General features: G+C 36.3%; 1 protein-coding gene across 1 annotated transcript in view; it reads right to left on the bottom strand.

The window, feature by feature from the left end:
• ZZEF1 (zinc finger ZZ-type and EF-hand domain containing 1) overlaps window positions 1–25189 on the bottom strand; it is a gene marked incomplete at its 5' end in the record, with an annotated part of 57701 nt that overhangs the window by 24271 nt on the left and 8241 nt on the right. Inside the window, 26 exons of the mRNA XM_032201201.1 lie at window positions 382–501; window positions 1086–1250; window positions 1919–2414; window positions 2980–3073; window positions 4367–4446; window positions 6012–6252; window positions 6541–6689; window positions 7867–8068; window positions 8687–8768; window positions 9415–9581; window positions 10486–10596; window positions 10680–10801; window positions 11709–11868; window positions 12533–12647; window positions 13103–13173; window positions 13460–13593; window positions 14374–14543; window positions 14882–14982; window positions 15946–16161; window positions 17415–17526; window positions 18064–18212; window positions 19285–19376; window positions 20412–20510; window positions 21551–21729; window positions 22700–22816; window positions 24216–24426. Of these exons, the coding sequence (XP_032057092.1) occupies window positions 382–501; window positions 1086–1250; window positions 1919–2414; window positions 2980–3073; window positions 4367–4446; window positions 6012–6252; window positions 6541–6689; window positions 7867–8068; window positions 8687–8768; window positions 9415–9581; window positions 10486–10596; window positions 10680–10801; window positions 11709–11868; window positions 12533–12647; window positions 13103–13173; window positions 13460–13593; window positions 14374–14543; window positions 14882–14982; window positions 15946–16161; window positions 17415–17526; window positions 18064–18212; window positions 19285–19376; window positions 20412–20510; window positions 21551–21729; window positions 22700–22816; window positions 24216–24426 (3955 nt within the window). The remainder of the gene's footprint in view (window positions 1–381; window positions 502–1085; window positions 1251–1918; window positions 2415–2979; window positions 3074–4366; window positions 4447–6011; window positions 6253–6540; window positions 6690–7866; window positions 8069–8686; window positions 8769–9414; window positions 9582–10485; window positions 10597–10679; window positions 10802–11708; window positions 11869–12532; window positions 12648–13102; window positions 13174–13459; window positions 13594–14373; window positions 14544–14881; window positions 14983–15945; window positions 16162–17414; window positions 17527–18063; window positions 18213–19284; window positions 19377–20411; window positions 20511–21550; window positions 21730–22699; window positions 22817–24215; window positions 24427–25189) is intronic.

The raw sequence follows: 25189 nt of genomic DNA, 5'->3' as shown, positions 1-25189 counted from the left end.
AATATTACCAAAACATACGTTTTAAAGTTAGAGCATGGCTGCAGAACTGTTTCTCATTGCAATATTCTTGCCAAAGTGTTTTGCAATAAATTTGCTATTTCTAGTATGTCATTACTAAGCTTCAGAAACATATGGCAGAATCGTATCTACAAAATGCCATACTAAGTAGAAGTTTTAACACTGATAAACGTATTGCTCTTTCATAGTTTTAATAAAAATGTAATTTAGCATTCTGGACCACAAGATCAAGATTCCTTATTTAGTTGTGTAGGTAATGCAAAGTATAATCAAACTTCATTGAACATTAAACAATAACAAATGAGAAGGGAAGGGGTGAGGAAGAGAAAAAAATGTCACATTACTTAGGCAAAGTGCTTATACCTGTCATTAATGGTACTAAATCCCTTCACAGAGTTTACCAGGAACAAAACAAGCTGATAGTAGGACTCTCGAATTTCTTTGTGTAGCTCTGCACCACAGCCTTCCAAGTTTCCAAAGTAGCTAGAAATTAAAGAGTCAGTTTAGTAGTCTAAAATTCACTGTCACATCTTATATAAAATGCTTTGCGCAACTTTTACCAGTGGGCAATATTTTCATCACTTGCTGCAAGTGGAAAAGATGTTAACTTTGTTTAAAATGTAGTCTGTCACTTTCAAAGGAAAGTAAAAGAAGCCTGTACTAGGAACCAGAAAAATAGGTTGGATTACCTCAGCTTTACTGGATGAGAAAGAAACCAATCAACAATTAGACAAAAATTTACAATAACCAGACCCTACAATCTTTCTGAGCTTGCAGGTTGGAATTGTAAAGGTGTGTGCATGTAGGCATCCACGCTGTGACTCAACTGCATGATACCTTAGAGCTTGAATAGGTCCAACTGAGTCCCACTTGAAACTAATAATTAATTTTTTTAGTTAAGCATGCAAAATATGCACAGTAGCCTAAAAGCTAATCTTCATGTCACATTTTAATTATCCATATGAATAATAAGCAACAACATTTTACCATTTTGAGCTTTCATGACTGGGAGAACACAAGGCTCAAATAAATAGTATTAGACAAATTATTTTCTAATAATTACTTACTTTGTAAAATCTTTCTGACAGGCTAGAAGTTCTAAGAGAAAAAGTACACAGGGTGGATGAAAACAGTGTGGCCGCCCAAGTGAGTCTAGGCACTGGTGGATTGTCTTGAGCACTTCCATGATACTCTGCCCTTGGGATTTTCTCAAAGCAAGAACCTTTAAAACACTATGAGCAAAAACAAAACAAAGAATGAATGAGGACTTCAAAATACCTTGCTTAAAGTAATGCCCCAAAAAATCACAATTGAAGAGATTAGTACCTAAATTTTCAATTGTATTTCAGCAACCTTATATTACAGCAGTGTTTTATTACAAAAGTATTCACTTTTACAACAGTTGGAATGAACAAGAAAACTTCAGATAGAATCCAGCATCTCCTGCACCAGTCTAAGTTTTAGAGACTGTAATACACACTGGAGGTTTCATTCTCCATTTACATTCTCAGAATACCAGGTAATTTAAGGAAAGATACAACTAGCCTAGAATTTGTTATCAATGATTTCTAGAACTGATATACCATGTCTTCCCTGTTTGTAGATAGGAAGCAAAATGCCGCTGAAAATAGATTTCAGGAAGGAAGACAAGAAACAACCAGATACTGTTTTTCACATTCTGAAGATCTACATGATAGAAAGGAACCAAAGGAAATAATATTCTCTACAAGGTTTTACATGGATGGAAACAACAGAGGTTTGAAACATAAATCTGAAAACTGTTTAAGTACAAATTGTTTTTCGATGCCATCTTGCAACTAAAACGCGTTTTATTCCATCTGAAGAGGTCTGAAGACAAGTTTCAGTATCTTATAATTGGCAGCATTTTCAATTTGCTTACCTTTCATGGGAAAGTGATTGATCCTTAATAAAGTCTAATATGTTTTTCAATATGGGATATTTCTCCTTCACAGTAGGCACTGGTCTTGGCTCTTCTATTGATCTAAAAGACAGCAGCCTTAGTCTTCCACGGCTGAACTGAGATTTTCGTGTAGGAGTGGAAGGAGGTGATGATACATCTTCTTGCTGTGAAGTTGCATTTTCAGCAGGCTTGCTATGAAATGCAGATGCTTCTTCTGTTTGGAGAGGGGCTGGAACTTGTTTAGTCTTTGTATCAGATTGTGTTATTTGCCCCCTCTCTATTGAAACAGGATGAGTTACTCTACTGGAAGACAACGAGGGTGCTGCCTGGAAGTCTGTTTCCACAACAGAACCTATTCTTTGGCATTTATCACTGACAATATCTTGGACTTCCGAACTGTCTGAAGAACTTTTCGTCTTTGCTCTCACAGGCAAAAAATTCAGTAACAAAAGGCTCTTCTGCATACAAAGTTTTGCTGCAGGATAAAAATTAAAAGAGTTAAACTCATGACAGCAGAGCACCAAACTTCCTATCTTTTGCCTAGGATGAAAGCAGTTTATCTTGTTCCTTCTGAGCCAAAAGAGACTGAAAATACCGTTCTTCTTATTACATTGGTCATGATTTTATCAGATATGTAATTCTAGATTCCAAATGCCTTGAATAATCACATCGAACCACACAAAGCATATAGTAGTCAATGTGAACACATTTTATTCTAATAACAATCAGCTGCTACTCTAACAGCAATTATTTGTGGTAATGAGTATCTCCAAAAATAGACAAATATAAGTTCAGAACTAGGGGACCCAAGTGATGGGGCATGCCCTGCAGAACTTTCTCACATACTATTCTCTGCAAAGAACAGCAAAACACAATCTCAGATAGTTCATATAACGTACACTAGTTTCTCTCTTAAGAAATTAAGAAGTAACCCATGTCATTAACTCACCTTTCACAGGAAAAATAGTGACTGAGATTTACAAGGTAATGCTCTACTAAACCACATGGAACGCTTATACAAATGGAAAAACACCACTTACCAAGAGTTTCTGGGTTCACCTCACTTGCTTCTGTGTTCTGCTTCTCCTCAGTATCATTTCCCCTAGCCATCAGGGATTTCTGTTTCATTTCCAACTGTAGACAGGATGTTAAAATAGTTAAAATATGACTCTCCCCATATATCTATACAGCAAGGCAGTAAGAAGATTGCATTGCAATAAAGGAATTTAACTTTCGGGAGCAGATGACAGTATTTATTATTCCCTAGCACAGAAAAAAAAAATTAATAGTGTAAAAGAGCTGTACCTAAGCTGGCAGAGCAGGTAATATAGCCTTGTACCAAGATGCTCACTGCTTGTTGGCTGTGAGCCTTCCCTGTCATGTGCCTGGATGTGCATCCTCTGCCCTATAAAAAAAAAAAAAAAAAAAGGCTTCCCTACTATCCCTACTGCTCAGGAAAAAATGTACATCTAGTCATGAGATAAGATCCTCCAAAAGCATCAAGTCATCTAACTAGAGAGCACTGTCAGATGTCATTGTCACTGGAGCCTCACCTACTATGTAAATGGACTGCAAATAGAATGCAAACATCACCTGTCATGTAACAGGTACGGTGCTATTACTCATCTTAACGTGCATCTGCACGCATCGTATCACCAGCCTATATTCATGCTGCAGGGAATTCTTGCAGGCAAGAAAGAGGAAGGAAGAGGTCACAAGTGACTCAAACAGTTAAATCAGCCAGCCTATGGCTGATGGGCTCACAAGAGCAGCAGCAGCAAATTGGGCCATAGACTGAATTAGCTGTTCTCAAAGGCCACAAAGTTGTTAACATTTAGAATTTCCTGCAGACTTCTGAAATTTAAGTGAAGTTTGGCTCTCTGCAGCTGCAGGTGGTGACGCAGACACCTCTCACCAGGTTGTGAGCTGATGACACCAGCTCTTGACATGAGCCTTATGTTTTAAAGGAAAATTATGTGCAAAGAACACATCCTGAACTACAGCCAGTTACTTGCTTGTCAAAGAAGCAATTATTCCCTTTCCTGTTAGTGCTGCAGAACTGAGGAAATGATGTTTAAGACAGATCTCTAAGCTATACCTCAAAAGAACTCCCAACTGCTATGCAAGAATATTCCTAATTAACAACACACATTCCCACTGAAAAATAACACAGATATAACTGATTTTGAGTCCAGTTCAGTCCTAAATGCTCATGATCAAACATCTGGGGCTGCAGAAAGGAGGGGAGTGTAAGAAAGCATTTAAATGTTTAGTTCAAAGTTTAGAAGTGAATACATATTTTTCCTAAGTGAAAATATTTGACCTAGAATCACTGCTGGAAAACATGGCTCCACACGACTCCTTAACAGTGCATTGTAATATATTAAGGTAAACGACATCAAGAGATAGCCTCCTGAGCGATCTTACCATCCATATTCTAATTGAATCAGCCAGGGAATATACTTGTGCAAACTCATCGCTCAAAGGCACCTTGCCTCCACTGTTGACTGGAAATGAGAGAAAGAAGAGTCCTGTTTATTTACAGCTCCATTTTTACACAACTTGACTACTTAACTAAAAAATTATGCTAGAGCCTTTGTCTCTTAGTCAATACTTGGAATTATGCCTGTAAGAAAAATAGGGAATAAGAACTGCCAACTTTCCTGAGCCTTGAATACATTAACTGCACCACGACAGAGCTATTTGCAAAGTTACATTATGAATCTCTCTCATCTCCTCCAAAATTGATGCCTGCAGTCACGGAAAATAAAAACTTCTCCCTATACATGCAAATATTACTAATGCAAACTGATATCAGAACAATCAAAACTGCTTAGTATTAACTTAAAGCTCTACAGATATATTTAGTTATCTTTTTTCCCTTTTCTTTTATGCTATCGGTTTCTAGAATAGACCTTCAAAATCAATTTACAGAAATTAAATACATGACAAAACAGTTCCCATCAAGAGTGGCCTGACAATGACTATGTGGAAAAAGATGTCTCAGGGTCCTGCTCAGGGTCTTCCCTCTCCAATTACTCAAATGTTGCCTTTTTTTTCCTCTCTCTCCCCCCACCCCCCTTCTTTACAGTATCAACTGTTCATATTTAACATTGCACAGGTCAACATGGGTCCTTAAATTAATCTGCCCCAGCAAGACTAAGACAGATGAAGCTACTAACATAATAGTAGGACAGATATCTTATCCACTCCTTGATATATTCCTGAGTTACCAGCCTTCAATCTTACTCAGAAAATATCAACTGTCAGGCAATAACCACTTTAGTCATCAAGTCAATCTTTATGTCAATCATTTTTACCCATAACTTTAAAGTTCAAAAAGATGTTTAATTTCAAGATTGTGACAGAAAATGAAGGTGATTAGCTTCTCCTAAAATAAAACCCTTCAAAACCAAGTAACACCTTATTATCCAATATTTCAAACATATCAATAAGCTTCATGAAAATATGATGTAAACTAAGAATTTGTTTACTTTACCTACTAAAAATATACAAATTGTAATAACAAAGGACATTATACAAGTTAAAAGCAAATTGTTTTCTTTTATAAAAAACAAAAATCAACCAAACGACCAAAAAAAAAAGCTTTTGAGGGCACCAAACATGTTGGGAGATAATTCACACCTCCTCAGGCCCCAAAGTTTAAAAATGTGTACAAATTGATGGTAGCTTTTTAGGAAAGATACTATGAGACTATGAAATTATGTAAGAACTTCTAATCACTGGGATCCACATGCCTCTGAATTAAAACCACAGGGGAAATCACTGCCCGCTTTGGCTCACTTTTATAAGAAGACTTAGTCAGTAGTTTATGATGGTTATTAATATTTGGACAGAGCTCTGAAGATAAAAGCATATATTAATAAAACAAACACTCTAAAGATAAGGCTTACCTAGTCTGCCTAAATGATGACTTCTTTGTACAGGACAAAACATCTTTTTAAAAGTCGTCACGCTAAACTGTTTTTTCAAAGTTTATAAACTGAACTATAAGACAGCCTCTTACAAACTTTAAGTCTTCATTATTAAGATAGTCTAATGTTAGAGTTACCATATTTTTGAAGCTTCTCATATAAATCTGGAGTGAGATACACCAAAGCAGCAAACGTTGAGTTCACAGCTTGATCAACAGTAGAACCAGCAACTATATCTGTCTTTGGGGTCTGTTTTTTACATGCCTGTATAAGTCCTTTGAAAAGTTCAGATTTTTGCCCACTGAAATCCTGGGCAGGATCTGATTTTGCAAAGTCGATAAGAAAGTTACGGCAGTCATCTTGGTGAGAGTTCCTAGCCTGGAAAGAACGTTAGAACACATTTACTTTAATATTGTCTGAAAAATTGCTGCAGCTTGTTTCTACAATTAGGTCAACTTGCAGTAAATCTACAGCAGTTTAAGTGGAAACTAATAAAAGGGCACAGAACAACAGTTTCCCTCCTCCTTGATATTTATGCAGTGCAAATGGTAACAACTGTAGCACAACAGCATATACTTAATGATGCATCAGCTAATTAAGGCTGAATGAAACTATGTCATACACAGGGATTTCAAGCCAATGAAATAAAAGCAATGGCCAAAGTACCTCTTTTTTATTTTGGTGCAGTCTACTGGTTTGACTGGCTCCTGGTATAGCCTCAGGACACATTTGATGCCTGAAGACAGGTTTCCACAAAGGAGAATTAAGAACTGATGTTACTTTCAAAGGAGGCAAGTCTGCTTCACTACCTAGTTCTGCAAGAAATTCAGAACAGACACTTCAGTTACTAATTTTTTTCATTCATTTTTACAGAATGATGAAAATAAGATATGTTGAACACCCATTGGGGAAAAAAAATAAAGCAAATAGACCGAACAAGTAATTGAAGAACATTTTCTAACTCCCATTTCTCTAGTGTGATACAGAAAACATGTACTTTATGACAGCATCAATATCTTGCATCACAGTGACAGTATCTTGCATTATGGAAGGATTTTCACAAACACTTTTGCTTTACTTATAACCATAGAAACTCACTGAAAAATTGCAAGTAGCTTTAAAGTTTTTATACTTCTCCTACTAAATACATACAATAATTTGCTAGGTGTAAGCATATTAACAAAGGAGTAACATATTCCATGACAAGAACAGTTCAGTTGGTTCCCTAAATTCACAGGTAAGAACATGACTGATTTTCCAAGGTAAGTACTGACCACTCGACTGCAGCAAGAACTCTAACACTTTAACCACTCTGAAGTGGTGATTGAATACAGATTCAGGAAGCTACCTAGAAGCGTTCTAGTTTTGAAATTAAAGAATAATCTATGTCTATTTTTTCTTACGACACCCATCTTACATCTTGTTATTTTCAGTTACCCAAATCCTAAGTGTGCTCAACTTTTGGAGTTAGCCAAAGTTTACTTGTGAATTCAAATTTAAATCAATACCAAATGCTCACATGAAGTATTTTAAATCACTGAAATTTCTGTTCTCTGTTCTGTATTTTTTTCAGCTTTCTGGCTCCATATTAACTCCACCACTAAGGGGTGAATCACAGCACTAGGGAACAATTTTAAAAGAAAAAAAGAACAGAAGGAGATTGGGCGAACCCTGATATTAATTTATAAATATAATGCAGCTTAATATAATGACTTCCAGGCGTCTGTCTCTTCCTAATACTGGCTTCTGAACATTAGAAAGATCACAGTGAACCCTGAAACGTTCCCGGTAGTCAAGCAGAACAGCAATCAAGCTTGCTACACAGAGACCGCAAAACCAGGCTTAGCCCAATAACCAAACTTTGTTAAGCAGTCTTGCATCGTCAGTCAAGAGATAAATAAAAAGGAATTTCATCCTCACAAGGGATTCAAAACACAAGGTACCTTATCCTTATATGACACCACAACTTCTGGAGCTATCAAGTGCACTCACCTCGTAGAGATTTCAGTGCCATGCTTCGGGAAGCCAAGCGCCCCATCAACCGGGATACAAGAAGCTGTAAATCCAGGCCCCAAGAGACGGCAACATCTGGTAGGCCATAAGCAGTGACGGAAAACTTGTAGCCCCACTCATTATTACTGCTGTCAGAGTGAAAGAGAAACTGCAGCCGTGGGCCAGCCTTAAAGGTCACTTTCTACAGAGCAACAAAACAGTCATTTTGCCAAATGTACATGACAGGAAGACGTTTCAGGGTAATGAATTCCCTTCAGCAATCGTGGCTTTTCAATATTATCTTTTCTCCATAACGGATCTGATTTCCCCACCATGCAAATGAGAAACCCACAGCAATAAGCCAGTAATATTTCAAATCAATAGCTTAATACGAAATTTTATAGTTGATTGAGCTCTTGAAGCTGGACCCATAAAACAATACAGAAGCAGTAGGTTTTGTCAAAGAAAGGGAGTAGCCATGGAAAGCACGTAGCTCATCTCATGATGTTAAAAATCGTGAGGGCAGAGTATCAAAGAATAAATTTTGCCCATGTAAACAGCTAAACGTGATTATTACTTCTAATTTTGACTGACTGCTCCTTCTATAACAGGAACAGAAAGGGATTCTTTACTCATTTGCTCCTTTTATTTGCATCATTGCAGAACTTCTTCCCCACCTCCTGCCCCCATCTTGGAGGGAGTCTAAGCACACACATGCAGGAAAGCAGACGTATTTTTAAACAATAGGTTTTCCACAAGAATTGTAAGAATTTCCAAAGATTAGATATGTCACTGGGTTCAGAATTTTAAAGGTGCTCACCTTAGGCCACTTCTCAGTGCCAACCTTTGTATCGTAACGAGTTTTTGCACCCCTGGCATCAGTAAACTCCAGGTAATCATACCTGTGAAAATTGCAATTCATTACTTCCAAATTTACTTCTTAAATTCTGGGGGAAAATATTTCCTTCTGCATTTTCACAAGTGCTGCATCTCAGAGTCCAAGTATCCCACCACATGTCTCAGAACTACAACTGCATTGCTAAGGAATTTATTTAATGCCTCAATGCAATAGTCCTGGCAAACACAGACTTGCTTTCCTGTAGAACTTTCCCATTTCTTCAGAACTGGTAACGGGTACTAATTTTAACATTTGTCATATGCCTTAAGGAAACAGTAACCTACTATGTTATGAAACAAACAAACAAACAAAACAAAGAGTTTTGTCTAAAGAAGGCAAAATAAACACCACAATGAGAAATTTCATAAATTGGAGTAGTCACTACAACATTGCAAAACAGATCAAAGGATGCAAAATTCATACAAGCATCATGCCTGCACATTTGCCAGGACAGGTGCCTTTCAGCACAAGACTAAGTCATTCAAAATAACACCTTGTATGTTAAGCAGCACATTGAAGAAACTGACAGGGCACGCTTGGGGTGAAAGAAGTATTCCTTGCACAGTGGAACATGACTTGCCCCTCTGCACATAGATACTGGAATCCTGCAAATAGATATTGATATCTAACACAGCACAAGATCAAGTTACCTCCTTTCAGTTTCACACTTTTCATCAAATTCCACCTCAAAGTAAGTTGCCCCATGACATAGGAAGACTGAGACCTCATGGCAATTATTTTCATAGTTATGAGGAGATTCCATTGTCCATGTTCGTAATACCACAGGCTGTTCTTGCTGCCAACTTTCCATTTCCATCTGTATAATAAAAACACACTCTTGAGATACAAATGGAAAGCATTAAAACAAACAAACAAACAAAAAAACCACCATACTAGATGTTTGTGTCTATACATTTAAGCTGCCAGATGTACATACAGGGTGGCATTTAAAAAGTTACAGCATTGATTTACACCTAGATCAGTCACAACAACATCCCTGATAAGCAACGTAGAGAAGCACTTCTAATGCAAGATTTATCTAGTCTACCAGTGGAGGAGACAGTCTCACCCCAGAAGTTCCTGTAAGTCTCCAATGACAACAAAAGCATCTGGATGACTAATGCAGATTTAAACATCTACACTACAGACATACAAACTCTATTAGCATCACTACAAGCAATGAAGCTAAAATGCTAAGCATATGCTATTTTTAATTTTACTTCCTCTTTCATTCTCAGACTCCCTCCTCCTATCCACCTTCTGTTCTCATTCCAGTTGCATCTTCTGGTCACTTTGCTCAACTTCCATATCCAAAGAGAGGTATTTCCAGTTCTTTACTCAATATATCACTGCACATCCCATTACTTGTGAAAGCTTTCCAGTTCCTTTCAAAATGCTCAGTAATAGCTTTTTGAGAAACTCATCTGATTTTCCTATGTCTTTCTTGCAATTTTCCTTTTGTTTCACTGTACTTACAAGTGCTTTATTGCGTTTTGCAATGCACTGCAAAATTTTATGGTACAATTAAACAGCATTTATGCACACATATTATTAATAAGCATTAAAAATCACTTTTAGAATGCCCAGAAGAATTGACCAGAGTTCCAGTCAAGCAGAATACTCAAAAGCATTAATAAAATTTGGAGGGAGTAGATGCTCACAAAGCACAACCAGAACATGAAATACAGAATTCAGAACTGTCTGCCTGTATCTTTAGTTACCTTATGAGGCTCACTACAAAGGTTTTTCAGTGGTTCTACCAGAGTGCTGAATCCTTTTAGCAGAGTACAATACGGAATGTCTAAAGTGCAAAAATCCAACAAGAAGATGACCTAGGGGAAAAACACAGTTCTTGTTAAAACACACACGTAGCCATGTAACCTGGGTGTAGTACAAAATGCCACTGATCGCTTACCAGCTGACGAGTTGCCATTGCGAAGACAGAGTTACTTATTTTTTCTACTATTGTTTTGCCACTATATTGGGATAAAAGTGACTGCAGAATCCTTCTCATATTTGACAGGAACTGGCCTACATCTAAAGAGAAACAAAAACCAACTTAATAGCCACCTTAAGGATGGTGGATAAACCTGTAGAGATTTGTTACCACAACCTGCTTTACTGAACACTATTTAAAGTGCACGGTGATGTGCAGAACAGGAAAGACAACAGGGAAGGCATCCGCTGCCCCAAAAAACTGACACTTGGGAGAAAGTTCAGAGACCTTTTCTGTGATATTTCTATCATGGAAACAACTCACACTCATCCACTAACTTAAGAAAAAGAAGAATGACCAGAACTTAAATCAAGCACTCCAAAAATGATGATAGAATCTTTGTGTAACCAGCCCCTCTTCAAAACTAAGAAAAATAACACTAATAAATATTAACTATAACCTTACAACATTTTTAAAGGCAATACAGAGAAACAATGAACTTATTTATACAAAAATAACATAAATAAGAAGTGACTTTACATAAAATTCCAAGTACCACTTCTCTATTAAATACTTGGCCAAATTAACTATTCAGTACCGTACTGCTGCATTAAGAAAAATAAACGTAATTTTAAAAGATGCTGTTGAGATGCTGTTGCAGAACATCCGTTATAAGTAAGTTCCTTTTTTCTTGCTATCACAAACATCTAGGTTAAAACATACTACCACAACAGGAATCTATCAAAATAAGGGACATATAAAAAAGCCAAAATGTTCAAATGATATTCTGTAATTGCATTTTTTCTTTCAATTGTAAAACCCCTAACCTTACTGATATGTTTTCTGAATATTCTTCCAACTTAAAATTATCAGTACAGATAAAATTCTAAGTTGCTTGATATGCCAGGCAACTGCTGGTGAACCTTTATTATACTGCTGTTAATTAAATCAGATCATAAAGTCACATATTGTACCACATTTAATTCTGTATTTGGTCCCAGCACTTACAGTTTTTAAGTATTTCTACAGCAAGATCCTTGGCTGAATTATCACTTCCCTTAAGTTGCAGGTAGCACCATGAAAGGAGGCTACCTTGAACAGACCAGAATAAGGAAGACAGGACTGTACCACTCTCTTGCTGTGCAACATCCAGCATCATCATTTCACACTGAAAAATAAATATAACAAACGAATATTTTCTTCTGCTGCAGAATGACACATTGTAGAACTAGGTAAACTGTGACGGACATAATCAGCCCACTCTTCCCACATAAAAGATGAAATGCAACTGACAAACTGCATATAACATCATGAAACCATATAACTTCATGAGGCAAGTAATGTATTTTGTTTTGATAAATCACAATTTTAAGTAGGAACAGATACATGTGAATCACTCGATGTTCTCAGCACATTTTTCTGCATATGTAAATGACCCTCCTCCATTTACACCTCCCTTAGAGGCACGACCAAATCTAACCTCTCAATATGGAATGACTACTTCTGTTTCCTAGTGTTGATAGGGTGCCATAGATTTTCTTAAATGCTACAGGAAAAAAAACAAACATAAAAGCCCCAAAAAACAGAAACAAAACACCTTACCCCATACATTACTTGCCCTTCTATTACAAAATTTTAATACTTGAAGGAAAATATTTCAGTCATTTGGAAGACCTAGCCCTATGGCCCTTAGCAGATATTAACAGCTTCATCCAGAGGGACATTTTGGAAAACTAGTTTCTTTAAGCACACATCTAAGGCATGCAAGCTTGTGTTTTCAGACAAAAATCACAGCAAAGAAGCAGTAAGAGGAATAATGCAAAGACACTTACCTCTCTTGCTGCCACTAGCAGAAGGGTTTCCATGACTGACAGCACTTCACTTATGTCAAAATCTGCGGAAACTCCCTTCTCTGGTAGCAGTAAGAGTCCACCTGGATCTTGATCACTACAAAACAAAGACCTTCTTACTAACCAAAATCAGGTAGCATAGTTCCAAAATATAAATGTAACTATCCTTGTGACAAGGATAAACCTGTAGAGATTCTATTGTATCATTACTATTAAAAGCGACTGGGTTCTGATGAATCCAAACTGATTAAAGCAATACCAACCATCAAGAGGGACAAACAATGCAAATAGTCACTTAAAAACTTGAAAGATAGCCTAGCAAAAGCCTTTGAGCAGCATACTGTGATTTCAGCACCAATGGTAATCCTTGAATATTTTATATCGCTATTCCGTTAATAAATATCCTAACTGGCAGTATTGTCTAAAGCAAATCAGTTGACTATTGTGCAGAACTGTCTTCCAATTGAATTACATTTATAAAAAGGATTAAAAATAAATTTATTAACAGATGAGGGGTATCAGATAAATATTTTCAATTTCAAACCCCCTTACCTGAAGTGGGTACACAAGGATCTGAAGGCAAGATGTACAGATTGCTTATGTTCTTGCTCTGTGATGTTTTTCTAGAAAATGAAAAACATTTATTTTTATGATATGTTCTGTTTCCCTTGTCTATGAGAAAGAATTATAATTTCTGAGCTTTGCTATTCATTTTTGGTATCAAAAAGGCAAGTATAGCTTTTCTTTCTTTAGATAAGCTACAGGGGGATGGGGTGGTAAAAAGAGACAAAGAACATGTTACTTGAACCAGACAAAGCATACAATATTTGACAACAAGAACTCAGATTTGATGTTTTCTGCATAAAGAAAGCAGGTACTAAACAATCAATTTCTCACTTAATGGTTTACCATCATGGTGAAGAGCTGGTTTCGCCTGGTCTGTCTGTCGGGGAAAAAGATTGCTGCTCCACTGAGTAAGGTGTTCTTAACTTCCTGTTTTAGCATTTTCACTGGCATGAGGTTACTGTCCCCCATATCCACCACTGCTCATACAAAAAGAAAACAAAATGGTAAGTTCAAATCAATACATAATACGTTAGAGGCACAATTGAATTAAATGTGTAATTGTTACAACTTCAAGTCTTTGCAGTCCCATATTATACACCAAAAATGGGGGAAAACGTTTTGACTTTTAGCAAGAAAGATTTCTCTAAGGATATATTTATTCACTGAATAAATTAATTCAAGGAACATTACGGCTTGACAACTATCAAAGCTAATAAAGCTTTCAAAATGTGACAGATTCTGTATAAACTGGTTTATCTCCAGCTTACTTTTCAGGAGACTGTCAGCTAATTAACAAAAAAATTATACTTCAATAAAGAGGGTAAAATCCTGTTTCCAGCCAAATCTAATGCGTAATTGCAATTCTCTTCACTGGCTCCAGATTCTTTCATGTTTGTGTACACATTACAGGCTCCTCCTAAGAGCCTGTATTTTTATATACATGAAATATGTGAACTGATTGAACTTCATTCAGTTAAAGGATCACATTCCCTGCTGGTTTGAGCAGGTGACAGGTTCAAAAGAAGTTTCCTATTGCAGCTGCTTCCAAGCCATAAGTTGTCATAAAGCCTATAAAAACGCCAAGAGATGTTTCATTGTGATAGACTAATTAGTACACACTGACCTGAAGAAGAAACAAAGGAATAGAGTGACTGGCTTAATCTTTAGAAATAAATAGATTTTCCCAAATTCTACCTACTGTAACACACTTGCAAAACAGAACAGACAAAACGGTTAATACATTCAATATACATTACCTTCACAGAGATGTCTGTAAAGCTCTTCTGCAGCTTCTGTGTGACCAGGTGTTTTGTTCTGAGAAGTTTCTTGAGGTTTAGCAATTTTATTGTCTCCAGTAAGTACAGAGAAGCAGCTCTGGAGCAGCTGCAACAGCAACGTTTGAGCAAAGATGCATTCTTCCCTTGGGCTGTAAGAACACAGAAAACAGACAGAAGCAAAAAGTAGAAAGGAGAAGCTCTTATATAGCAAATAAATAATGCTATGAGATTTACTATCTCAGATAGATAAAAAAAATGCTGACAGCATAGCCAAAAAAAAAAAGTGTTGCTAACAGCTAAATCTACATCTCAAGCTTCTCTACAACATCATAGTTAAAAACCCATATGGCAGAAGGAGGAAAATGTTATTTATGTAAGTGATGCACTTTAGGAAAAAAACCAACCTGCTGCAACACAACTAAGCATACTTTACTTACACATGCACACACAGATTAGTGCTTCCCCACACAGTAAAGATGCAACTTACTTTTGTTGAAGTTTATTGTAAAAATTCCAGAACAGCTGCAGGTCAAGGCCTGTGAAATCTAAAAATGACTTGTATTTTAATCCACTCTCCTTCTGATGAACCTTAAAAAAGACAAAGAAAATGCAGGATAGGAAAGTTAACTCTGAACAGAACAAATTCACAAAAAATAGTTATCTAAGCACTAGATTTAAAGCAGCCTAGCTTGCTATAAATTTGCATCTCACATGAGTTCCAGTATAAGTTCTCTCACCATCAAAAATATTCTGGTGACTTTGGCTGAAATCTTTCCCTTTACAGAGCTACTAACAGGGACTGTCTCCTCTTTCCAGATGTCTAGTACAACATCCCTATCCTGCGCCACCCCATTAAGAGTCTTTACAACCCCTACCTCTTTTAATTTAACTAAGATTAAGTAATAGACAAAATAAGACCACTCAGGACTCAGAATCTAAGTTGAAAAGTCACTGAATCATGCTTGATATGAACAAAAACATGATTTTGACATGTATCCTTGAAGTAGGGTACATCAATGCTGACATAAATCAGTGCATACCAGCACTGATATACCTCTTAACTACATAGATCTCACCTTGGACACTGATGTTATTTGAAAGAAGGAGAACATGTTTTAATCTATACAACTTGCTTAGCTACCTCCCTACATATGAGGGTTTGAACTAGATGATTTTTAAGGTCCTTTCCAACCCAAGCCATTCTGTGACTATACCTTTTCCATACTTGCTTCAGAAATAGTTACACTAATAGACTGTGCAGTGTCCTTCTCTTGCATCTACTTCACCTAGCACTGATATTTCAGCATTGATGCTGAAAAATAGTTCTTAACTCTCTCCAGAACCCAAGGTGAGCATATTGCCAATCAACTTCAGCAACCATAACAGAGTGCCTTTTTCCAGAAAGCACTTTTTTTTTCCACAGCATGGTTCTAATAATTATTACTACTCACTTGTAAGACTTTGCTTCGTCCACTCACAGTTACTATCAGCATAGTTTTATTACTTTTAGCATGGAAAATACAGGCTTAAACAGAACAGAAGTGAAAATACCAGGTCTTGTGCAAGCTGCTGGATGAAATGAAGTGTCTTCAGGAGAAGAGTTGTGCCACACACTGTATCATCACTAGTTTTTCTGCACTGCAAGCAGTTCATGCTCCTGTTGGGCTCCTCTCGCATAGGCCGAAGATACCCAAGAACATTCAGGCCCTGAACTCCGAGCCTTTCTGCTGTGTCTTGTCTTGTGCAGAGGAACTTTATCATTAAGTACTAAAGGAACATAAAACACAGCACAAGAGTGGGTTTTAAAAGTTACTCTAAACTTGGCTTTTACAAGACATGGGAGCACATGTGTGAGGAGACTGCAGGTTTGGGAGAGAGACAAGCATGCCGTGTTCCCTGCCTACCACTCCCAGAAGTTCAAAATAATGAGCTCAAGATTCAGGCTAAACTTGGACTCTCGGAAAGTCCCAGTACTGGTTCTGTGACCTCTGCATGTATCTGCAAAGTTAGTTAATTAATTATCAGTTCCCTTCATTCTGTATACTCTGTTTTTTGGCTCTATAGTTACAGCATTTTTGCAGGTAGAAAAAAACGTTATCTGCATTTAAAAGCAAGTAGAGCATCAGCATGTAATATCTAAAACAGTTTTATTCAATCCATCCACATTAAGATACAAAACGTAAAGCTGAAAGGAAGAGCAAGTGTTGTCATCCAAAGGTATTTACTAACTCCACTGACTCAAAAGTCTAAGGGGTTAATGGTTACATAGACAACAGCTGAATGCTTTAACAAGCAATGATGGTTTCTGAGAAGTCCCACAACCACTTCTGCTAATTTTCAGAGTCCAAAAAACTTCAGGGGAACTATTCAACAGCTTATGCCAGAAACAAGATAAATGCAACTGAAAATCAAAGCTTCCTACTTAAACATTATAAATTGAAACCCATTTTCTGCCACTCTTGAAACAGGGAAGTCCCACATTCCTCAAGGTATTCAATCTAACTCATTGAACTGCTTACTAATTATTTGTCCCTTAAAACAAGGGTTGAAGAATCTGCCTCTAGAAGAATAAAATTTGTAACTATGCAATTAAGATACTATAAATTTCAACTAGATATCTAGTTAACTAAATGCGTATCTATCTGTATAAATATAAAAGTCATATATATTTAAAATATAAAAACAGAATATAAAGATACTAGAATAAAGCAACAACCACATCATCCTTAGAAATATCCACTCATAAAACCACTGATCTGTGCATAATCACATAATTTTGCGTTAACTCTAAACCTGAAGTACCATTTAACTACAACTATATATGTGTACATGCAGAGAAAAAGAATGTAACACAGAACAAAAGTCAAATCATCCTTTCAGCTAGAAGCCAATTGACTCCTACCCAGAAGAGTTCTGCTTGCACAAAAAAGTTATGTTTATTTCAATTGGCATAACAACAGAGCACAGCAATGAGCCTCTGCTCACTGTGACTGGGCTAATGGATTTTCATCATTTCTTACCTGGGAAACTATGCATTGTTGCATTTTGACATCCACTTCATCCCACTCTTCTTCCACTTCAAACCAGCCAACAGGATCATCATCTCCCAAATCATCGCATGAACAGCTGCTTCTACGTATAGAAGAACATAAACTTTGTAAAGAAAAGAAACTGCTGCAAAGCTGGATATGCTGCCAAAATATTTTTAACACGTTATGGTTGTAAAGACGACAGAGAGGGAAGAGAAACTTTTGCATACCTTATATGTGCTCCAGTTTGTGTATTACAATGAACAAAGTCTTCATAGTCATGGTCCCTAACCTCCCCTCACTCCTAAGCAACAATTCTGATAAAGTAACTTAATAAAACTAATTAAAATACATCTTTCTATAAATTATCAGAGATCTGCACTGTAAGCAGAGTGTTTGTTTTGTTACATCTTTTTCTAAATAGGTTTTTAAATCAAGAAGTTGAAATCAACACCTACGTATATATTTCCTCAAACACATCAAACACATCAAAGGCTCATTAAAATCAAACAGGTAACCATTAAATGACACATGCATCATTTTTAAGTCATTTGGAGCAATTCTCAGTAGCTCAAATGCCATTGCAAAATGACCTCATATAGCATTTATATTCCCTTCATTAGGAAAAGTGCCCCTTTACCTGTTTTTTAAAAATTGTTTGAATTCCTGTAGCTTCCATTTGTCATAGCTTTCAAATCTTTTGAAGTGTTCCTCTGCATGGAACTTTTCTGAAGCACTATTGTAAGCAAACACCAGCCCACATTGGGCTCCAATAGCACCTCTTCGAACCTAAAAGAACAAATATAGAGAAACATACATAAAAATTACAACAAAAGAAGGTGGTGTTTTCACAGAAAAAAAAAAAGTTACAGTAAGCAACTAAGTACTAACAAAACTGATATAACTAGAATAACTGAAAACTGGAATAACACTTTTTAACCTAAAGAAGGAAATAAAACAGTTTGGAGAAGTGTTATGGAAGCTTTTGTAATCCATTGGATCATGTGCATGATTAATGTTTGCTACAATTATCACTCTGCTAATAACCTAACAATAACTACACTTCCAAATATTAATTTTCATTCTAATTTTTGTATACTAATTCTGAATTTGTATACTAATGCTCATTCTAATTTTTGTATACTTAAAATTGAAAAAAAAAAAAAGAAAAAAAAAAAGAATTGTATCCCAATATCCCTGCACTGCTTTGCAACAGTTCAGTTGCCTCTATGGCTCCAGTTTGAATTTAATTGCCAGAATTCCATTCTTATTTGATTCCCTTGTACATTAAAATATGCGTTCTTATTCCAGGAATTCAATTATTTCTTTGCCTTAAATAAATAAATTCAGCTGCAGAAATCTCACTGAAGATTTCTCCTGGCCACAAGATTTAATCACAAGATCTTGTTTTCAAACCAGATAAAATTGCACTGAGTGTTCAAATTACACTGATGTCTTTGAAAAGAATTTGAGAAACCCTTCATTTAATCTGAACTCACATACTATATCTTGAAACTCTGCAATTCAGAGTTGAAAAATTACTTTAAATACTATGTATATGATCTTACAAATAAATTAATACTCTACACCTTAATAACTTGAGTATAGTACAAGACATAGACAAAAGCAAGAAAATAAATGTCTTGACTGCATGCTTGTGGCACTCTGAAGCAATTTTAGATCTCTGTTTTCTTCAGATCCCTGTGATTTACACAAAAGTAAAACCCCAAAATACCACTGTTTCATGATGAATTTAAAATTTAGTTGATACAAAAGAAAAAAAAAATCAAATTCAACTCTACCAAAATGAAAAGAGAAAAGAGAGAGCCTTCTCCTTGAAAAACATAGAGAAACTACATACCTTTATTCTAATCTGTGTCACTTGAAATGAAGATTCAGTGCCAGTAGAAAGAATGATACTTGCTCTGGTCTTCCCGGTTTCAGTAAGAAAACCTAAAGCAGCAGTGGAAACAGAAAGAGGCTGGAGGGACTGCTAGGGCAAAACATTTGAAAGAGAACACCAAGATGGTGGACTCATAAGGGGGAAACAAGAACAAGATGTGTTTCTAGTGAAATTCTGTAGCTCATTAGGACATGTTTCCAAATAACACAGTGAAAGACAAGTAAAAAAAAATGTATCATGTTAGTATACACTCCCACAGAGCATACATAGGTCTCTCAAGCAGTGTATCTCTTGGGACTGCAGTATTTGCAGCTACTTTCTGAGTGTTACCCATTAAAGGTTATTAGTAACACCCAAATATTACTTTAGCTTGTGGTTCTGCTTACTGATACAACTCACTGTTCTTCAAACTGACCTACAAAACACCAGAAACAAACCACAAAATAACTAAAAAAATAAATAATATGCCAAAGTATACAAAGGGGTAAAATAAATATTTAGAACATGCCTGATTTTCTGTCATGATAGCTTTCATTTATAAGTAGCACTGTACAAGCTGATATACAGGGTTTTTCTTTCAGAAAGATTATGTGACATTTCAGTTCACATAAGGTCAAGAAACACAACTCTCTTTCTTTAGGTTGTGTCCAGTACATAAAAACATTCTGTTAACAAAGATAGGCTTTAGCGAAGAATTAATAGGTATGCACAGTCAGTGAAAATCTCAGTGATTTCCACCATAGTTCTCCATCAATATTTGGGAAACCATCAGTGAATGATTCATGACTTCAAGCCACAAAATGTGCTATAGTGTAATTTTGTATGTGACAGTTTATTGCTTACTTTCACGCGAAGTATCACTAATTCTCCCCTAGATCATATCCTTTTGTTGTTTTGACAATAAACTGGTTCCTGAGAGATTCACCTTGTTGTAAAACAGAATTTTCACATCGTTTTTTGTTTGTTTGTTTCCATATCATAAAACTATTGAGTATTGCCAAATATATATATGCAATAGCTCCACAGCCTTGTTAACAGCCTTTGTGTATGGTTGAATGTTCTGGATTTCAAGTCCAGGCTCTTACCATCCCCAGTCCATGGCTCTACAAGGAGGTTTTCAGGCCCTGATTTGTCTTCTTTTCCCTTTACATCGCATGCTTGCAAAGTTAGTCGTAATGGTTTTCCTAAACAAGAAAAACAAGGTTTCTCAAATTCATAAAATATATAGCTTATTTGCCTGATTTAAGTTCTTCATACAAAGAGCAACTGAAAATATTGCAATACTATGAGCTTTTTACCACTGTCAGACAGAAAAAGTAGAAAAAACCTTATGTATAAGAAGTCATGTTAGATTACTATAGTTAGAGCTTTAGATATGTACAGAAGAAGGAAAATCATGACAACTATTGGTCCTTCAAGTGTTTGGAATTCTACATGATACTACACATGACACACCACTCTTGCCTTGCAAAAAGCAGCAGCTACTACAGGAAAAACAAAATGATTTTCAAAAATTTTGAAAGCAAATACTGATACTATAATTGTAAAATAATTAATGTACTCTTAGGCACAAGCCAAAAAATCCTGACAAAAGGTACTAAAAGGCAAACAAAGGGGAAAATCCTTCATGAGATACTAATGATAATCTCAGGAACTGATACCTGAAAATACAGACTTATCAAACAAGCACAGTCTATACAGCAAAATCCTGCTGCCTTACGCCAGAGCATTTGTGGCTCTACAGTTATGACAAATACTCAGATTAATTTATAAAAGTAAAAACAAAAGAACTGTAAATAGATGTTAACAGCATTATATTTAAAATATTTTACATTTGTGTATGTGTCTGCAAGAGAGACCATTTACTGAGGCTAAACATACAAAAAATTAAGTGTGTTAGTGGAAGAACAAAAAGAAAATGGCATCTGATGTTTTAACACTATAGAAACACTGCCACTGTCTTGATAAAGGGCTCACTGCCTACAAAGTTCATGTCTTCTTCCTCAAGATCATGCCACCCGGTTCAATTCGTGGATCACAGAAAGCTTATCTAATCACAAACTCCTAGGGCAGTTCAATTGCACAAGCTCTATCTTCTCGGTAACAGTCATTACCTTGTAAGTCTAATATCACTTTAAACCCCAGCAAAACAACAAGTAAACCAACTGTGAAAGCTATTGTCTTACATACACACAGTAAAAAAAAACAACAATTATTCAGTTACCGTATTTATACAGCAGGTTCTGTCTAACTGTTGCCATAGAAGCGATAAGCGATGAAGCCTTGTATGGAGTGTCCAGATGATCGGTGATTGTACAAAGCGAACTTATCACTTTAGCAACACTCCCCCTGGCTAAGGCAAAGGCCAAGAGTGTAAGTTCAACCTCTGGAGTAGTACAGCAACTGGGAAGAGGAAAGAAAAGAGGGGAAGTGGAACAAAAACAAAACAATATGAAAAGAAAACTCAGGACAAGCGCATCAAGTACAATTTTAATATGGGATATCTGTTTCTTCTGTGGTAACCTAATTGCTGATGTCATTAAACCACCAAATTATCAAACCTAGTAGCTGCGTGGCTTGTTACAGTTGCTATAATAAATATTGGGTATTTTAGAGAGAGTTCTGCAGAGGAATAAAGCATCCTGTTCTGTGCAGACCCAGTTCCCAGCAGGGAACCTATGACCTGAATTTGGCCATCTGGATGCTCCAACATTTCCCAGACAACATCATGACTAGCAAACACAGCCTGAACTGCCTGCATGGATGGACACTAGGTTCTTGGACTGGGCTTTGCAACAGTCTCTGTGAAAGAGTGGTTTCTTCAAACAGCAGTAACACAGTAATATTGGCACAATCTTTATTCCCTTTAGTATTAGCAGCCAGGCTCTGAGGACTTGAGGATATTTTTTTCTTAAACAAACAAACAAACAAAAAACAACAGTTATACCAGCTCAGTTTTCTTTTTCGTATTACAGTAGTCCCAGCTTGGCCTGCTGTCATTGCCTTCGGTGCTCCATCACAGTACAGCACCACACAATCAAAACTAGTCTTTGACCTTTGAAATTACTAGGAGTTGAAATTTCTTTTCGTTGATCAAAGCTCCTCTAGCCCCATTTAAGCCATTGCACACCATCTTAATATTAAATTACATTAGCACACAACATTTCAAGCCAAATACAGTGGAGCAGACACTGCTTTTAAAAGAAGACAACCAACGCTCACACAGGAAATCTAAGGTACCTGTTTCTTAATGCCTTTAAAGTTTTCAAGATAGTAAAATAAAGAGCAGGTAAGTAACAAACAAGATACATTTGCTATACAAATTCTTCTAAACCCTTTTCCACTGTATCAAAATACATTAACACAATCTTACCTTGTTATTCTTATAAGGAAGCTGTCTACTTCTTGCAAAACATTTGGAGATAAGAAGCTTGAAAAATCTGTAGAGCCTGGCGTTAGGGACAGAGGTGGCATGTGTTGCAGTGCTTTCCTAGAAAAAAGGATGGAATGTAACTTCAATCAAAGAAAATAGACTTCTACAATTAGACATTTAAATCTTTACACTTTTTACAAGTGGGTCTCTACAAATAGCTTCTGAATGAAGAAAGAATCTATTTACACAGATAATCTTCTCAAAAGTTAAAAACAGTGTTGTGTTGAAGGTAGGGAAATTTCAGTGATTGTTAGGTAGTCTTAATCTCACATTTAATGAGAAATAAATCAAGGTGTTTTGAATTAAATCTATGACAGAATTAGAAATAACTTAATGTGTAAACACTACCTTATTTTAAATAGTTCCAGAACTGAGCAAGAGCCCATTAACAAGGGGGAAAATTGATTTTAAATTCATTCAGACCAATTTCAATGTGATTTTTTGTTTGATTTTCTAAGGTAATTTAATAACCCCTGAAAATAGGAAATAGGAATTCTAGTTGATTATATCAAAGACATTCTATCCAACAACAAAGTTTGGTCTGGGACTTTATAACTCCAAACACTGAATTTCCAATTCCTGAATGCTTATATTTTTGCCAAGATTTCTCTTTTAAAACTGTTTTTAGGCCTTATTAGAAACATAACATAAATTCTGAGCTAACAAATACCTACACTGTAGCAAAACTGAAGGCCTTCAGTTTCAGTAAATGCAAACTATGTAGGAACTATGAACTACAGTAAAGTAGCTATGAACATTCCTCGAGCAGACATGAACACATACAAAGTCACCTACACTCTAAAGACTTTGAATAGATGACAGAAATTAAAGATAGCATTAATGGACTTCAGCCTGCAGTATTCATTAGCTAATGACAGCGGTGCTCTTAAACGCAGAGGTATCACACTAACTAAGCTCTATAAAAGTCAACGTGGGTGTGTAGCGATGTTATTAGGATTCCAATCCTTCAAGTCATCAGGCAGAACTGTTTGGCAGTCAAACAAGGAAATGTTACAGAGAAAACAGCCAATCACCACAAGCAAGCATCCGCAGAGATATTGCATACACACCACTGTATTCCCATGTAATGAATGACAAGGCATTACGCAGGCAAAAAATGCCGAAAAATGGGCTAAATCAAGCTCCGTTCGTAAGTGGAAGTTGTGCAATAGTTATAATCAATGAAATTAACAAAGAGAAATCTAATTCTAGGCTTCTTGAAAACATTACAAGTCAAAGCCATTCAGTCATGGTTTAACAACTAGATTAGTTACAACAGATATGAGAATTGTTCTGGTATGTGAAGGTGAAATATAAAAATTTAAACAATGTGGTAGCTAAAAAGACATTTAAATACCTTAATGGAGGGAGTGGAAACCAGTTACACAAGGTAGATTAGTTTACAAAAGCTGGAAGTAGTGGAAAAAAAAATCCAACTATGAAGTTTGGTACTTACTGAGTATTTTGTAAGATAGTGTGAACAAATGCTGGATTTGTTTCCATGGAAGCTGTTACCAGAGAGGTCAGCAGAGACCAGTACCAGATAGCCGAAGCATCGCAGACTGAGACGCCCACCTTCTTAACTCTTTGATAACCAATCGCCCTGAGTCCATGGATTCTAGTGTCGCATCCATCACTAAGGCAACGCTTGATGTTTATCTGTACATCTGTCAAAACAGAAAGCAGATTTATTTTTTTTTTTCCGTTGCTTCTGTTGGATTAGATGTAGAAGAATCCAGATATTTAAAACCACAAATACTGCAAAACCTCAGAGAAAAATAGCAGCAGACATACAAGAGTACTCCCACATATGGGCAACTAGCACTTGTATGCTTCTTAACCATGCACACTGTGATTTGGAAAATTCAGCCTCTGAAATTGCTTATGTGATCCATTACATATTATACTGCTACAAATTAGGAAAAAAGTAGTAAAAAAAAAAAAAACTCAAAGTGGAAAATTATTACAGATTATTTCACCACTACTAATCATACCTTTTTACCTACATACATAGGAAGTGTCTTGGGTCAGGAGGGGCTGGGGAAGGTAAGGAAAGAGTAAAGCCTAAATGCAAACCATTAAATTACATTAAAACATTCACATAAGTTTTTGACCATTTCGCAAAGGTAACATTCTCTTAGTTACTTTTGAGGAACAACATCCCTGTTGCCTGCTTCTGTGGCCCTGAAAGTTTGTCTTTGGGAAAAGTATCTATTTGAGCTGAAGGCACAAAGATTCTGAAGCTTCAGAAAGGTCTTAGGAAGGAGCAGCTCTCCTCTGAGTGATTACAAGATAGCAATCGCAGATCTAACAGACTTAAAAATAACACTACTTAGAAGTCCTTAGCATATAAACTGCTTTACGAGAACCGCCTAACCAACTCTTCAGACTTTTGGTACAAAAAATAGCCTCCCAGATACAATTTTTTGC

This window comes from Aythya fuligula, chromosome 20 (assembly GCF_009819795.1).
Source record: "Aythya fuligula isolate bAytFul2 chromosome 20, bAytFul2.pri, whole genome shotgun sequence".
Taxonomy (NCBI): Eukaryota; Metazoa; Chordata; class Aves; order Anseriformes; family Anatidae; genus Aythya; species Aythya fuligula.
Note: the sequence above shows the minus strand (reverse complement) of the source record. Positions and strands in the feature narration are given on the sequence as shown.